The 17248-nt window shown below is 49.8% G+C and overlaps 1 protein-coding gene across 3 annotated transcripts in view; it reads left to right on the top strand.

Annotated features, from left to right (window-relative positions):
- The first annotated feature begins 1529 nt into the window (after positions 1–1529).
- The window catches only part of BEND7 (BEN domain containing 7), a 77019-nt gene continuing 61300 nt past the window's right edge, over positions 1530–17248 (top strand). For 2 of the 3 annotated variants that reach the window (XM_060006257.1, XM_060006256.1), the window contains exons 1-2: positions 1530–1871; positions 4121–4204. In XM_060006257.1, the coding sequence (XP_059862240.1) occupies positions 1811–1871; positions 4121–4204 (145 nt within the window). In that variant the 5' untranslated portion in view covers positions 1530–1810. The remainder of the gene's footprint in view (positions 1872–4120; positions 4205–17248) is intronic. The other variant, XM_060006258.1, reaches the window with a different exon arrangement.

The raw sequence follows: 17248 nt of genomic DNA, 5'->3' as shown, positions 1-17248 counted from the left end.
AGGTATAACCAGCCTCCCCACTTGCCACATACAGGCCACCTAACATAAGACCTCAGAAGGCATACCAGGCTCTGCTTCCACTCGTTGCCGGGTTACCTTGTTCCTTGATTTAATTTCCTGGTGTGTATATGTTTACTCAGGTTGCTGTCTCCTCATTTGAACGAGACTCGCAGTGGAACCTGTTACCACACTTATCAACATACCCTTTCCCCTTATTCCTCCCTACTCTTTTGAGGCCACCTGAACTTGTCACAGTGCTGGATGGGTTGTCCATCTCTTTACTCTCTTTGTGTTCTGGTCTAGAGATGATCAGTTTGGTGGCGGTACTCTTAAGCTTGTCAGATCACATTTCTGTCCCGCCAGTCCCAGGTGGTATAGAATTCTCTTCCATTCCCACAATAAAGTTGTTGTGAGAAAGCAATGGTGTGCTCTTAGCTCCCTAGAAAAGAATATTGTATAAAACTAATACAAGCTTTCGGTTTCCTCCAATTATTCTGGCATTGTCACACCAGAAGGCAGAGCTCTCTGCACCTGCCTTGGCCATTTCTTCCCTAAGAGTCAGCAGAGCGCTCGGGCACCCCCTGACGTCGCACCGCTCACCCCTTCCGCCCTCCCCAAAGCCCCCATTTCAAGTTCTCTCCTTGAACATAACTCCCGATCTTCCTACAACCCTCCTCGTATTGGGGTAAAGAACTGAAGCTCACTCTTTTCCATACTCGGCTCATCAGTCAATTCTAAAATCTCTTTTCCTTGCAGAGCGCAGATGGGTAAGTTTTTGGGTTTCGGTTGATTTTTTTTTCCCCCTAAAACTTGCCTGAAACCAGTGAGTCTGGCCCTCGCACACCCGGAATCCCAAGGCGAGGAGTGGGCTGGCCAGGAGGGTCCCCGACACCCAGGGCTGTTGAGAACGAGATCGGCCCCGGGGAGCGGCGAGGAGACGCAGGCGAGCTCGGGGCCCGGAGCCGGGCCCCCCGGGCAGCCGCGCCCCGACTCGCCGACCCCCGCGGCGCCGGCGTCCGGACCCCCGCGCCGGGCAGGGCCCTCGGTCCTGGGGGGACCGGAGGGCCGGCCGGCCGGGCCGAAAGCGCCGCGCCGCGGCCTCCGGCTCCTCCTCGAGGCCAGGCCGGTGGGTGGCGGCGGCCCGGGTCCCCGGGGATGGCGGCAGCCGCGCTCCGCCAGCAGGTGGCCCCGGGGTCCCGGCGGCGCCGCCTCCTCCCGGCGCCCCTCCTCCCGCGGGGGCGGTCAGCGCCCCGACCCGGCTGGCACCCCGCCGCCGCCGCCGCCGCCGCTGCCGCCGCCGCCCTCAGCCCGCCCGCCGCGTCCCCGGGGCCGCGCTCGCCGCTGCCGCTGCCGCTGCCGCCGCCGCCGCCGCGTCCGGAGCTGCGCCCAGGCCGACCCGCGGCGAGCGCCCAGGGCGCCGGCAGCCCCGGCCCGCCCTCCCCGCCCCCAACTACTCGCTCCCCAACGGAAAGTTCGGCTCCGGCGGCTTCTCGCCCGGCAGCGGGGATGAGCCGGGGTCGGGGGGCGCGCTGAGCGGCGGCCAGGAGGGGGCAACTTCTCCCGGGAGAGCGCCTCCCGCCGGGCCCCGCCGGCCGCAGCCCCCGGCGGGCTCGAGTGGTTTTTCCCTTGCCTGTGCCTCCCCCCTGCGGATCCAAGAGACGGACCTAGGTCCCCGCGCTCCCGCTGCCGGGTGACAAGAGCCAGCGCCGCCGCCGCCGCCTCGGCCGCCGCTCCCTCCGTCTCTCCGCCCGGCCGGCTGGCCGCTCCCGGCCGCAGCCCCTGCCCTGCCCGCCCGCCTGCCCGCCGCACCATGGAGTTCTCGGAGAGGAAGCGGAGCAGGAAATCCCAGAGCTTCAAACTGGTGAGCCGAGGTAAGCGGCTGGCCGGGCCGGGCCGGGCGGGGGGCGTGCGGGCGGCGGAGCGAGGACTTGGCGCCGCGTAAACAGCCCCCGGCCCCTTGCCCGTCGCCCGGGCCGCGCAGCCAACTCCCGCGGGGCCGGGGCTCCCGGGACCCCCCGGTCCCCTCCCGAGGGGGGGCTGCGGCCGCCGGGCGGCGAGGAAAGTTGTGCCGGGGGGAGGCAGGATGTGATTCCGCGTAAACAAGTCGGAGGGCACATCAGGAAATTAGCAAACAATGACACTTGGGGCGCGGAGAGCCTTCTTTGGTATTCCACTCTTGCGGCTCGGCGGCGGGGTGGGGGAGGACGCCTCTCCATCAGGCGGTGCGAACACCAACCCGGACCAGTGCTTGTGGTGGGTTGGGGGTCGGTGTGTTTTCCAACCCCCAAAGAGGAGGAAGAAAGGTGCTGGTGGCGTTTGGAAGATGGAGAAAGACGCTCATTAGGTGTCCAAGCCCAAATAAGAATTGTTGACATTCAGCGTCTTTTCTGGGTACGTTATTTGGCCTGGAAAGGTGTTTTGGAATAGATCACTTATCCATCAGGTAAGTATTATTAAAAAAAAAAAAAATCCAGCCGACCCCTGACGATTTAACAGGTGTACACCGCAGTCTCTGGGCTTGGATTTATTTCATCAGGCGAGGGGAAAGTTGAATAGTCCTGCCTGTGGTCAGTGACTTGTTAAGAGTCTCTGTTTTTCCTGATGTGACTTCGAAAAACGATGAGAACTTAAGGGCAGATGTAAAAAAAAAAAATCGAAATGCATTGTGTTACCTTAGAGGCAGGTGACTTTTTTCTCCCCATCATGTCACAAGTCCCAATATTGAGTTTAGAATGCTCCTGTTTAAGTATTGCCTTTGAATCAGCTTGAAGTCAGAACCAAACCAGAGAACCTGTCCACTTTGGTCCTCTGTTGTTTTATCTAGCATGGGCATCAGAGCAGAGAGCAAGGCGATTGTGTTACCAACCTGGAGAAGTCCCATGTAAGCTGATGAAAATTAGAGGGCGATTGCAATTTCCAGCTAAGCTGAGCTAACTATGATGCAGATTCAGTAAAGCCTGCTTTGGGTTACTCTGAAAATGGTTTGATTATAGACATTTTGGAGATCTACTCCTGTTTCCTCCTGTTGAGTTCGGATACTGTTTAATGAAAAAAGCCTGAAGTAGTTTTACGTATTCAAAATATTTGGCTTTTCCTCGTCTCTACGTACATTTTGTTCCCCCAGCAGTGTTGATTGCTCAGTCATTTGTACTTTAAAAGTCCCTCCATATTTGACTGGCCTGTTGGTCTATCTGATTCATTCTGGAATGTAGGCTGCTTTCTTATTTATGACCTCAGGAAACCTACTACTTTATCTTAAAAGTGAGAGGAGTTTTGTAGACCTTGTCCTGGGAGGTCTAAGGCCCCAAAAAGGGAATCGCTGTTAACAAGGGACCTCGTCTAGTTTCTTACCTAAGCGATCCTACTTTTTAGAAACAGACAACTGCCAAAGCACAGTAGCCTCTATAGAGAAGCTTGTAAAATACTGTGTCTTAAAGTTTGACCGACATAGCAAGTTTGTTTTTTTCCTTTTTTTAAAAAAAATTATGGGTCTGATTTTTCTCTCTGCTCTGCAGGTGCATTTTTAGAACGTAAACGGTTGCATATTAAAGTGCAGTAGCTGAACGCAAGACTCACTTTCGTATCCAAATTATACTATACTTGACATAACAACTCAGTATTTTTCATGTGTGCTTGCCTGTAAGCTGCTCAAAGCCTGGGGTTTTTCTGGGTAAACTGAGAGTACCAGGTAACTCGAAAGCATACTATCCATCTCCTCATGAAAATGGGTTGTAGAGATAAATTTGGCATCTTCCCCTGGCCTCTGATTGGGCAAGCTTCTTTCTATTCCTTGTAAACATACTTGTCATTTGGAAGAAAAGAAGCCTCGTAGGTAATTGGCATCCGTGGGCCAAATTTCCTGCGAAAACTGTGTGATCAAGCAGAAACGTTTTCTAAAGTCAAAGTAATAATGTCAAGTCTGTGTACTTCTCCAGAGTAAGCGAAGTTGTAGGGATGACCATGACTACAAATTCTGTGATTAACTGAGTTCTCGAAAATTATATTTATAAATTAAAGTATAGCTTATACCTACTATATATAATGAGATGCTAGCCTTTCTTGCTGATTCACATCTTGTAGGTCATTAGAATTCTAATTTTTCGTTGTCTTCTTACCCCAGATTATCACCATGAGGTCTGTAAGATCTCAGAATTCAGCACCGATGTTAATGGGAAGGCCAAAGAGACACAACCCATTTTTTTAGGTAGGTTCTCATGTCAATGAATTTCTCAGCAAGACAGCATGGCCATTTGCAATTAGAGAGAAGGAAAAAAAAAAAAAAAAAAAAAGATTGTGCCAGAATGGGAGATGTCTGCCATTGCTTAATGTCTGACATTCTTTTCAAGACCTTTTATTTTACGGATTGCCAATATATCCCTTATTAACATTGCTAAAAGTTGTAATTTCAGACATAAATGTTTATTAGTGTCTACACACAGTGCTAATTATCACTCACACCCAGAGCCAGGTGCTGACCGTGCAGTTCTGTGGCTCTGCGTTCGCCCCATTTACATTGCATATTCACTGGCATGCTTCACCGGCAGTAGTTTGTGTAATTGGGGTATTACATCTTTGACATCTGGGTAACAGAAATTCAATTTCCAAGAAGCTGCTATTTGTTTGGTTCTGCCTCTGCCTTGGGTGGGACAGAGGATTAATATGCTGTCTGACGATAATGTCCCTTCACCTCTGTGGCCTGGTTGCTAATCCTGCCACGACAAAATTAAATTAACTCTCCAGCCAAAAAGCGGAAGGAAGAGAAAAGTGTGATTGTCCGCCGAACCACCTCTCGATAGGACTAGCGATCACGGAGCCGCTTCTCATCTGTCTGGCTTTGTTTTCATTTCACACCAGCATCGGTGGTCAGAGAGAAGAGCCACACTTTGCTCTCCCCACCCTCCTTCCCAGCTCACCCCAGGGCCAAGCAGAGCCAAGCAGCATCTTGGAGGCCATCCGACAAGAGTAGCTGCCTGATGGATAAGCAGGTCCCCCAAGACGATGCCCCTCTCTCCAAGTGTGGTTTTTGGTGCACATACTGTACCTGAGGGGCCTTGCCTGTGCAGTTTGTTATTTGCAGACCATGAGCCCCAAATTAAACGATTTAGGGTTTTGCCACGAAGAATGAAGTACCCGTGAGGTTGGAGTGGAGGGTACATCATGGCGCTTGGCCTTCACCTTGCCCATCCCCAATACCTCCTCGAGCCCCAGGGGCAGGGTGAGAGCCGGGTGCCGCACACGAGGAAACAACACGGGAGACGGTCCTGGCAAGAGCCATTGAAAGCAAGGGCCAGAATGGCCGTATCTCTGGGGAGAGTTGATAGGTCTTAAGGAAGCAGGATGTGTGCTCAGACCCAATGTACTGCCAATTAAAACAACGAGGAAGCCAGGCAGTGGGGCCTTCTCACTCTTTTGCTTTGAGGAAGAGAAAGGGTGGGTTGCAAAGGACCAAGAAGTCAAACAGATAATGAGTAGAGGTAAAAGAGGAGGGAAATAATGGCATTTCTTCCACAAGTGAGCACCAGAGGCACGCGAATCTTTCCATCCGGGCAGAGAGCATGACTGAGGCCAGCACTGTTCTTAACACCTGTTTACTGTTCAGAGGTCTAGAACCCAAAACGTTCACAGTCAAGCGAAACGCTAAGACCCAGCAGGAGCATATTCCTGGATTGTACTCTCTTCAGTTCCTTCAGCTTACTCAGAATCCTGTATTTTCAGTTCCCTAAACTCAATCGGTTGGAAATTCTATATATCAAAGCACCACCCGATCTAACCATTTGAAATGAAGAACTTGCCTATTAGTAGAAAAACGTACATTTAACATAAAAAAGAACATCACATCCTTGGTTTCGTTCATCTCCAACAAAGCAGGCTTTCCCCCCCTTTCTGCTCCCTATTTGAAAAATGGTGAGGGCGCTCTACAGTAGGTGGATTCTGGGTACGAGAGAGTGAAGGATGCAGAGCGGGAAGATGCTAGCGCTCGGAATTCGGTAAAAGGTAAACTCTCCACGGGGCAGGGCTGGCTTCGTTTTTCCTAGCTCGAGTCCAGGAAGATAAGAGAACATCAGTGAAAGGCCAGGCTTGGGATAAGTTTCTCAGTTGTTGGTCAGGGAGGCCTTTGACATCAAGAGACAAAAGATGGACCAGCATAAAATGCCTGGGTTATTCTCAGTCTTCTGCTCATTCTGGGAAAAGTGTGATATGGTTCCCAAAGAACATTTCTCTTTTGTGATCTTCAGGTCAGTTTGGAAAAGAAAAAAAGTGGAAGAGCAAGCGATGACACAAACCTGATATCTAGAGTAATTGAGAATAGTTACTGATAGCATATGAGAATCAGAATTCTGTTGTTGACAGTGTAATACAGTGGACTTTTATTTAGCTAATAGTTCTTATTCACAAATGTAAATCATGTTTGTTTCGTAAATGGCTTGAGTCTACCCATAATATTACGCATTATGGCGTAGAATTCTGCGTGAGGTCCGTGACATCCAAGGGAGTCTGTTAGCAAAATAGCAGAACTGTTTCACCTATAACGCATTCCTCACACATGGCCCTCGGGATGCTGTATGGGATTTTCTGTGTTCACACGTACAGATGTGTCATCTTGGATACTATCTGCGCCTATAAGATTACAGTTCATGTCTCAGGGGAAGAGAACGCTCCAGAATCCGGCAGAGGTTCCCACCTCAAATCCGTTTCCTAGAATATTTTCAGGCTGTTGATTCAGGCAGCACATCCAGTGAGGTAGGATAGCTCAATGGTGTGAATGGCTTGCCTGAGCGCTTTGGGCGTTCCTCACACATTTTTAACTTGATAACGGGATCCGAAGAGGTTACTTTACCCTGCGGACACTGGCTTTGTCAGGTTGGCCGTGATGGGCCACTATAAAGATGGGGTCACTATTTTGGAGAAAAACAACTTAATTCGTTTTGATCAATTCAACAGGTGTTTTTTTGAGAATACATGACGAACTCAGCACTTTTCTAGAGTGGCAGTGGGGTCAGGGGAAACCAAAGAAGTGGATAGGACAGGGACCCTGCTCTCAAGGATTAAAATCCAGTTGGGGTGATAGGACAAATTCAGGACACAGCGAAGGAGCGAAATTCGGTCACCCGTAACAGCTGCGGTTGTCTGAGTGCTTGCTCTGTGCCCGGCATTGAGTCCAGTACTTGACGTGAAGGATCTCATTTACTCCTCAGAGCAAATCTGTGAGCGTTATCGCCATCCCTGTTTTGTAGATGAGACTGAGAGGTGTCAGGTGGGCTGCCACGGGTCTCCCAAGGGACAAGCGCCACAGCCGGGACCCCACGCAGGTCCCCCTGAGCTGGAAACACCCCACAGCACGCACAGCGTGTGTGCATGATAAATTGCAGACGTGAACCTTCAGGGCGATGAGCAAAAGCAGAGCTGGGAGGGAAGGGTCACAGTCAGGGTCGGGTGGAAAGCTCTGGAAGGGGGAGATCTCGAACCAGGGGAGGATTTGGGTAGGCAGAGGGGAGTTGGAGAAGATTCCAGGTGGGAGGGGTGATGTGAGTCTCGGTAGAGAGCCGAGCATCGCTGTCATCGGACTTTAAGGGCCAGGTGCACTTTGTCGTTTGGACAGTGCGGGCGCATCTGTCGTCCCACGACTTTACGGTGGACCCGTGCGGTAGCCTGGGCGGTGTGGTTATTCCCATTCCCCAGAGGAAGAAACTGAAGCTCAAGTGACTTGCTCCTAAGGAGCAGAACCTGGAGTAAACCCAGGTCTCCTATCCAAAGATCTTTTGCCTCCGCCTGGTTGAGCCAGGCAAATCCCAGGGATCATCGGAGAGGCCTCAGCCGGCAGCAGGGCACTTTTAGGAAGTACTTTAATGCGACAATGAACTTACTCTTCATAACTATAATACAAACATTCCATCAAATCTTTTATATTTGGATTTTGTTCTAGATTTACTATTGTAATAGATAAATAGGAAACATGTCTGTTTTTCAGGTGTCTGGTCCATTTATTCATTCAGATATTTCTTGCACTCCAAATACGCGTCGGGCCCTGGTCTAGCTAGTTGTTCTTTTTAATATAAAGTCTGTGACACAACTTTCAGAAGCTGAAGCTCAGGGTGCGGCCGCCAAGCCAAGCGAGCAGGGTGTAGGTCTCTGATACTTTGAATCTCTTTTCAATGGCTTTCTTGATGACAGCGGCCTCTACCAGGGTCCCCAGAGTCTCGAAATTCTCTTTGGGTTGGAAATGCAGCCAACAAGAGTAGGTGTCATTCATCGAGTTTGCTGTGTGTCGGGTACCATGCTAAGAGCTTTGGTTTTTTTGGCCGCACTGCACGGCTTGCGGGATCTTAGTTCCCTGGTCAGGGATTGAACCTGGGACCACGGCGGCAGTGAAAGCACCGAGTCCTAACTACTGGACCTCCCCGGGAGTCCCCATGCTAAGAACTTTGTTACCCCATTATTTGTCCCATAAAAGATATGATTATTTCCACTTCACAGATGAGGAATTTGAGGATTTCACAAAGCAACTCAGTGACAGAACCAGGATACAAACCGGGGTCTGTCTGTCTCCAAAACCATGCCCTTAAGCACGGGAAAGGCTCGTTCAAATGAACTCCTGGCTGGGACCCCAATATGTACAGAAGTGGAAGGGGAGTGGGGCAGCCAGGAGCAGGCGGAAGAAGCCCAGAGCACCTTGTCCCATGTCCTGCCCTCCTCTGCCAGCCTCTACAGAACTGTCAGGGTGCCCTCACCACTGTGTAACAGCCTCTCGTCCAGACGGTTTCCGAGAATTCCTGCGGCGCTGAAAGTGTACCTGGTTCTACCGTGGGTCCAAAAATGGCTTCAAAAACAAGAGCAAGCAAAGTCCGATTTGAGAGCCTCTTGAGGAGACCTAAACACTGATGGCTTCTTTCAGTGTAAGTGCACATAAGTACCTGTGCTTCTGCAGCTGTGGGTGCAGACTTAGTTGTCCTTGGAGAGCACTTACTTTATTGCCTGAAGTTCTGGAGCATTTGCTGCTAGGCCTGCCTCATACTTCCATTAATCACTGAGTTCATATCATAACCACACCATGAGGTAGGTGTTATGTCCCTTAGACAAATGGGAAGCTGAGCTCAGAGATGACAGTGACCTGCCTGAGGTCACACAGGAATTAGTAGCTGGCCCCGCTTTAAATCGGGTGCTTTGACATCTAGTTCTGTCCTCTTTTCCTTAAGCCAGAGCGGCCTGTCCTCCCCGTCCCCTTCTGCCCACACGAGCTGATCTTAGTATGTAATTCATTATTCTCTCCCCTGCTCAGAGACTTAAGTGCCTTCTCGTGGATTCTAGGGTCAAGGTGAAATCCCTTAACTGAGTCTTGAGTATCCACAGTCTGCCCCTAAACTGCATCACCATCTTCGACTTTGATGTAACTTACCTCCCTGGAACCCAATTGCCCACCCCCAGCAAAGTAGGACTTCCAAGTGAGAAAGGGGGCCCCACCACAGGTAGAAGGAAAGGGGGCGGCCAGAGGCTTGGGCACGGGGAAGCCCGGGACCCATTTAGGAAGAGAGGAACTAAGGTTTGTTTAACATCCACCAAGGTCGGAAAACCCCAGCTTGAATCTCAGGTTAACAGCTCAGCACACCTCGGACAAGACTCTGGAGGGTTTCCTTTATCTTCCATAATGCAATACTGGTGGTGGTGGTCCTGAGCCCCTCATCAGATGCCCTGACAGCACGCAGGACGTCCTATACGGTGAAACACTTTTTCAAACTAGAAAATGCTGTATTCTTATGTTTATCCCCTTCTCCCTTCTCCTCTGACTTAGAGGTTATGCTTTCTTCTTGGACACCTCAGCACTGAACAGGAACACCGCTCTCCCATAGCACTTACCATGGACTGCCTAGTAGTTCCTCATTTTTGTACGTGCCTTTGCTGTGCTCCAGGTCACCCCAAACACTTCCCACGTTGAATTGTCGTTTTTGCCCCATCTCTCCTCATGTACATTGGAGGATCACAGAGCAAGTGGGACCTGGATTCTGTCTTGAACCCTTCAGACCACTTAGCACAGCATTTTGTTGGATCACAGTAGGTACCCAAATTATCGGTACTCAAATCTGCGTTATCTCATTGCATGAGTATACTGGATACGGTTGCGTAGGACTCTGAAGATTTGCTTTAAAATATTCTACCGTGGGCTTCCCTGGTGGCGCAGTGGTTAAGAATCCGCCTGCCAATGCAGGGGACAGGGGTTCAATCCCTGGTCCGGGAAGATCCCACATGACGAGGAGCAACTAAGCCCATGCGCCACAACTACTGAGCCTGCGCTCTAGAGCCTGCGAGCCACAACTACTGAGCCCCCGTGCCTCAACTACTGAAGCCCGCACGCCTAGAGCTAGTGCTCCGCAACAAGAGAAGCCACTGCAATGAGAAGCCCGTGCACCACAGCAAAGAGTAGCCCCCGCTCGACGCAACTAGAGAAAGCCCGTGCACAGCAACAAAGACCCAACTCAGCCAAAAATAAATAAATAAATAAATAAAATATGCTACCGTCTTGAGATTTTAGAGACAGTTAGCGAACCAAAGATATGCCTCATTTAACTGAAGAAGCTTTGGTCATGTACTAAGCTAGCGTAGAAATTGGGGATTTCTGTTGTTGATGGGTAAGAGACAACTCGAAATATAATATTTTTTTCAAATCTAGAAAAGACCAAAAAGGAGAGGAGCTCGCATATGAAAGCAGCGGCATGTTGCAAACCCAAACTGAAAAATAACATATGTTCTGCTGGCTCCGTACTCCGCTGTGATTTTGGGACACCTTTATAAAGGGGCTGAGGACTGTCCTGTCCTGTCCTGTTTGTAAGCCCATGTTTAGAACTGATTGTCTGGTTCTCCACCTGCAGTAAGTTTACCTACCTGGATTTAAGAAAATCCATGCATTAAGTAGCAGCAGACCTTGGTGAATGGCCCGTTTGGGAACCCTGCCCCAGCCCCATCACACAACTGCACGCACCTGTCTTTCTGTTTCTCGTAAGAGCTCGGTGTGGGTCAGCAACCGCCGTATAAGTGAAACGTGTGATGCGTTGTGAGAGTTGGCTTTTCCAGTAACGATCACGACCGCATCGCTGAAACAAAGAAATCTTCATGAGGGACAGAATCTAAGAAGATGTCTTAACAGTTTAGCTTCCCTGGTTCCCATGGGAATATGGATGTTTCCTTTTGGAGGAAAAGAGCCTGGCCATCCATAAGGTGAAAGAAAGACTCCGGAACAGTGGGTTTTGCATCTCAAAGTTGAAAATAGATCTAGGACGTTTATGCAACAAGTCTGTTATTCTTGAAAGTAACAGATTCTTGGAGAGAACACTACCTGGGAAGGAATGTTAGTGCAGTAGCAGGATGCATGCCGGGACCTATGGTGACTGAGGCAGGGGGCGCATGGAGGGCCCCTGGAGAGTCACCCCCTTGCCTGAACCTCTGGTTGTCTGTGGCTTTCAGATTAGGACCCAGATGACAGATAAGACCCTGCACGAGCTGCCACCTGCCTGCCTCAAGCTTATTCCTGACACTGCCCTTCCCACCAAACCACTTCCCATTCCTGCAGCGGCCTCACTTCCCCTCTTTACCTCTTCGCCTTGGTGGCTGCACGGACCACCGCCTCTGCTGGCAACCCCGCACCTGCACCATGCTCCCTTCGCTTTGCTTGGCTGTCTTATCCCTAAAGGCTCCAAGTTGACTTCCTCCAGGCAGTCTTCTCTGATTTCCCCCTCCCCTCTCCTTCCACAGCATCTCTACCAAAGCGAAGGCACTGCCAGTTTACTTCTGTCTCGCCCCCCCGGGTTGGAAACTCCCTCACGGTCATCTCTGTGTCCCCAACGCCCAGCACCACACTGGTCACATCACAAACATCCAAGGATGCTTGACGAGTGTGCCAGGAGCCCGATTTCAAATTAAAAATAAAGTAGCGAGATCAGCCATCTTGAAGCTTTATCATTCACCTCGTTTACCTCCCAGCTCCCATCCTGGCTGCATGAGGTGAAAATCTACACATCCTCCTTAGTAGCTACCTGGACCTCACATGGCAGGAGTAACATACACCAACACTGACAATGGAACAGTTACTTTTCATTACACATTTTTTTCCCCTTTCTTACTAGGTTAACAGCAGGCCCCCTTTTATTTCTTTCTTTATTTTTGGCCGAGCCACATGACTTGTGGGATCTTAGTTCCTGGACCAGGGATCGAACCTGCGCCCCCTGCAGTGGAAGTGAGGAGTCTTAACCACTGGACCACCAGGGAAGTCCCCAGGCCCCCCTTTTAAAGTTGAACTTGGGAATAGGACGCCCTTGTGTGTATCCCAGCCCCCGCCCCCAGGGCCTCGCAGGCTTAAGCTGCACGGTGTGAAGGTGCCCCTGGGATATTGCAATGCCGTGGGCTTGGCATCTGCTCTGCTGCTCCCAGCCTACAACCACCTCTACTAACTGCCTTGCCCATGAGATCCTCTGTTGACCCCTTGAGTCTCAGCTTGAATTCCTGCAGGGTGAGACTTCAAGCTTCCTGTGTTCCCAGTGCACGATACCTGGCACCAAGTAGACTCTCGATCGCTAATTTTGGATAAATGAATGAGGACCCTGTTAAGACATGTTAAAACGTAGTTCGCCGCCAGTTATTCGCTGATCCGAGTGGGACAGTGTGTTGAGCCGAGACGGTTTTCTTGGGCAGGACTGTCCTGTGCGTGGAAGGAGGTCTAGGTCTCACCCTCTGAATGCTGGCGGGTCGGGAGCATCTCACCCAGTCATTGTGATGATCAGGACTGCCCCCAGCACATGCGGGCCAGAGCGCGGTCCTTAGCAGGCCAGGGGTGTGGGGTCCTTCAGCTCTGAGTGGAGAAAAACTATTGCATTGCCATCGACTGGATGCCCTTCCCTCGCCGTTCTCTCTCAGATGCCCGTATGAAGGGGGATAACAAATGACAGAGGCTGTGATGGACCAGTTCAGCTGCATCACCATCCCGAGAAGAGAGAGATCAAAGGGCACATTCCATTCAAGGTCAGGTTACTGTGCCTCCTTTCCGCACAAAGGACAGCTTATTGCCGGCATATTTGATCATATATTTTAAAACCATTAAGAAGTTTAGACAGATTTTCTTTCGAGATTCCAGACAATCAGTATCCTTGTAAATAAGAATCCATTAAATGGTTTTCTTGGTGTTGTATTTTTTTCCGAGTGTGTACAGATATACACTGTGTTATTTGAATTCCAAGGGTTTTACAATGTTTTTTTTTTTTTAACTTGGAAATCAAATTTTATATCTGAAAGGTTAATGGAGAAAACTGATTATGCTATCTGGTAACCAAATGTGTGATGAGACGTTTGTCTCTGTAATTAACAGCAAGGGACTTTTATAGTTTCAAAAAATGGAATGCTACATAGAGTATTCTGTGAGCATTTGTTTGGACGAGGTGTCCAAAACAGAGATGTTTATGGATGATATAAAGTTGAACTGAAATGTAATGCAGGTGTCTGCTGTGCATCTCACAGAATTTCTCATTGTCGAAATGGAAGCCAGAAGATTAATAACTTGACTTTGTCATGATAAAATAAGTAATGTGTTCTTGGAACAGTGGTATGTAAGTTACTCCGTAATTCCAAGAATTTTTTTCTGTTCCAGGAATAATATCCTGAACAATCTATTTTTATAGAAAAAGTTGATGCAACATAATAGCCTACGAAGTTGCTTGTATGGCTAAAGGAATTATATCTCAAACGTGACTTGACACCCACACATAAAGTATAAAGAACCCCACAGAAACGCAAGGTTAAGGCACATCTTTTTTTTTTTTTTTGCGGTACGCGGGCCTCTCACTGTTGTGGCCTCTCCCGCCGAGGAGCACAGGCTCCGGACGCGCAGGCTCAGCGGCCATGGCTCACGGGCCCAGCCGCTCCGCGGCATGTGGGATCTTCCCGGACCGGGGCATGAACCCGTGTCCCCTGCATCGGCAGGCGGACTCTCAACCACTGCGCCACCAGGGAAGCCCTAAGGCACATCTTGAAAGGAAGAAGTCAGGAGGTGCAAAAGTAAAGGTTCTTCTGTGAACATTAACTCACCCTCCTCACACGTATATAATTTTTTCAATTACCAGCAAGACTTTAATGGGCACCTTAATAAGCATCGTGTGAAATACGGCGGAACAGCGCTTGCTGTGGGAATGGGGGCTCCAGAGAGCCCTGTGAGCTGTTTAACTCCGCCCTGATAGCCGGAGCAGTGCAGCCGTGAGGGGCCCAGACCTAATCCACCTTCCTCTGGTTCCCTTTGGTCATTTTGGGTAACTCAGTCTTATCCTTTGTGAAATGGGGGAAACGGTGCCCTGTCTGTCGTCTTCGATAAACTAGGAAGGCGCTGAGGATGAGACGCGTTCCCTTGGGAGAGCTTGCCTAAAAGACACGATTGACTCTAGGCACCAAGTGGCCTCATCTTGCAAACCCCACGCCCCACGGAAACAGGGAGAACTTCCGTCACAGATGTTGGTTGACGCCTTGTACATCAGTAGTGTTTTGGGGTTTCTTTTTCCGCAGCTTTCCTCAACAGTAGCGTCCCAGCATAGCTGATACTAGAATTAACCCATTCCTGTATCCATTGGTAGGTCTTTATTGAGCAGCCCCTGGTGCCAGGCTAGGAGATTTGACAGCCCACTAGGGTGTGACAGGAACACAGAACCAGGGGACCTCACCTGGGGAGTTAAGGGATGTGACCCTTGAGAAGAGGACATTTAAGCAGAGAAAGACCTGAAGAGTAAGTATGGGGATGGGGCCGAGGCTGTGAGTCGGCCAGGAAATGACAGGGCCCCATGACGCAGGGAGCCCTCTGGCCGTCCAGGACAGTCGCTAATGGGATTCGGATTTAACTGTCCTGAAGCGAGGCCTGGGCGCTGGTATTTTGTCACAGTTGTCCAGGTGATTCTACTGTGTGTCAGACCCCAGAGCCGCCATCTAGAACAAGGCGAGACGTGGCAGTAGCCAAGGCTGGACGAGCCCCCCAGCGCGAGCGCTGGGCCCCATCCCCAGGTGGCCGGCATCCCACCGAGGCAGGCCACGACGTGATGCGGTTTGCATTTCTGAAAGATCACCCTGGCTTCAGGATGGACGTGGCTGGGCGGGGAGCAGTGCTGAGGGCTTTTGGCCGTAGCCCCATCAGGTGGTAATGGGAGGCGAGTGGAAGGACTGAAGAGCAATCTAGAAGTTATAATAAGCAGGACTCGGTGATTAATTGGCTGTGAGAGGGGAGGGATGGGAAATGAGGCCCAGGTTTCTGGCTTGGACAGCGGGTTGGTGCTATTTATTAAGGCTCGGGGATCGTCATCATAAAATACATTTTTGGATGTGATTTTAAGGTTGCTCTTGAAATGTGCAAGTGGAGCCGTCCAGTGGGCAATTGGATATGTGGCCTGGAGCCCCGAAGTGGGATCGGGGCTCCCGCAGACAGATGGTCCCTGGAACCAGAGAGAGGCTGGGGGATCCAGGAAGTGTGCGGAAAGGCCGCGGGGAAACTTGGCATTTAAGGCAGTGGCCGTGACCTGTAAGTGCGTGGTCAAGTCAATTTAGCAGATTGTCACCAACAGGAACAAGAAGAAGAAGAGAAATAGAAAATATCGGAGTGTCTTGCGTGCAGGAAGGATACATTTGTGAAACTTTGGTTTTCTTGCTGTGAGTCACAATCAAAAAAGTTTGAAAGCCTCTGATTGAAGTTGCGGTTGCCTCACCCCTGGAGATTTTCCCTTGGCCTCACGCAGGGAAGGCGACCACTGCCAACCTCCAGGTGCCTTTGGGCCCAAAGTCATCAGAGTTTCTTGAGATTCTTGGAAGAGAAAGGTGCTGTGAATGTGATCCGTTTTCATCATCATTAACATTATTTACGTTGAAGATGAAACTGTATGACAGCATGTGTATTTAAGTTGGAATATTTTTAAAACTTTAAATGACTGAAGAAATATAATACCGCCAGTCCATAATCTTGTTCATCCTTAACTGACCCACGGTGTAAATATGTGAATTAACATCTCAGTCAGGAGGGGGGATGTGTACTTCTGTACTAGCATTCTTTTTGAGTTTTCTGTACAGTAGAGCAGAGGGTCAAGATTTCAGATTATATTGAAAAGGATTGTCTCTTTCCAGACAGTAAATTATGAACATTTTCTGTCATATTGAATGAAGGCAAGATTTTGGTTATGCTACCCTAGGAAAATGGAAGCAGCCCTTGATCTACAATCTTGTTATATTTTTCCTGTGTGTACTGTCAGCCTTCGAAGACTTTTGCTTTATGTTTCACAGAACCATGAACACAAAAAAATTCTTATTCTCCTTTTTCCAAGTTAAAATATTTGGCTTTTGTAGAACCAACAGGACTCACATGAACCATGTTTTGAATTTATAGGACACGTCTGAGCCGTCTTCTTTTAGTTTGAAACAGTACAAGTAAGTTGGACTCCATAAACATAGCTTGGTCCAAAGGTTTCATTGTTTCCACCATGTGTATTAAGATAAGTAGGGGGTTAAGGTGCTGACTAGTTCAAACAGCGCCCAGCGCAGGTCACAACAGCTTCCTGGATGCCACACAGAGGGACTGTTTTGTGGATGGAGCCCTTCCTGCCATCCAGCTAGTTCGTTTCCCGAGCGTCTTAATAGAGCAGTGAGGCTCATGGACCTTGGAGTGTGGTGGGTCTCTAATTTCTAAACTCAAAGCCTCTGTTTTCTCCTGGGTAAGATGTATTCATAACATCCGAACCTCTCAGCTTTGTGATCAGGACTAAGTGTAGGCAGCATGCTCGCCAGAGGGCCTGGTGCATACTAAGTGCTCCATAAATGGTAGCTTTAACACTTTTCCCCCGAAGTACGTCCAAATTCCTTTAAAAAATACGTGGCTTGGGCTTCCCTGGTGGTGCAGTGGTTGAGAATCTGCCAGCCAATGCAGGGGACACGGGTTCGAGCCCTGGTCTGGGAAGGTCCCACATGCCGCGGAGCAACTAGGCCCGTGAGCCACAACTACTGAGCCTGCGCGTCTGGAGCTTGTGCTCCGCAACAAGAGAGGCCGCGACAGTGAGAGGCCCGCGCACCGCGATGGAGAGTGGCCCCCGCTCGCCGCAACTAGAGAAAGCCCTCGCACAGAAACGAAGACCCAACACAGCCAAAAATAAATAATTAATTAACTAAATTAAAAAAAATACATGGCTTGTAATGAGCTCCAAAAGAAAGTCATCTTAGGCCTATATCCCAGGGGTTGCAAAATATGCCCCAC

The sequence above is a fragment of the Delphinus delphis genome, chromosome 2 (genome assembly GCF_949987515.2).
Source record: "Delphinus delphis chromosome 2, mDelDel1.2, whole genome shotgun sequence".
Lineage (NCBI taxonomy): Eukaryota > Metazoa > Chordata > Mammalia > Artiodactyla > Delphinidae > Delphinus > Delphinus delphis.
Note: the sequence above shows the minus strand (reverse complement) of the source record. Positions and strands in the feature narration are given on the sequence as shown.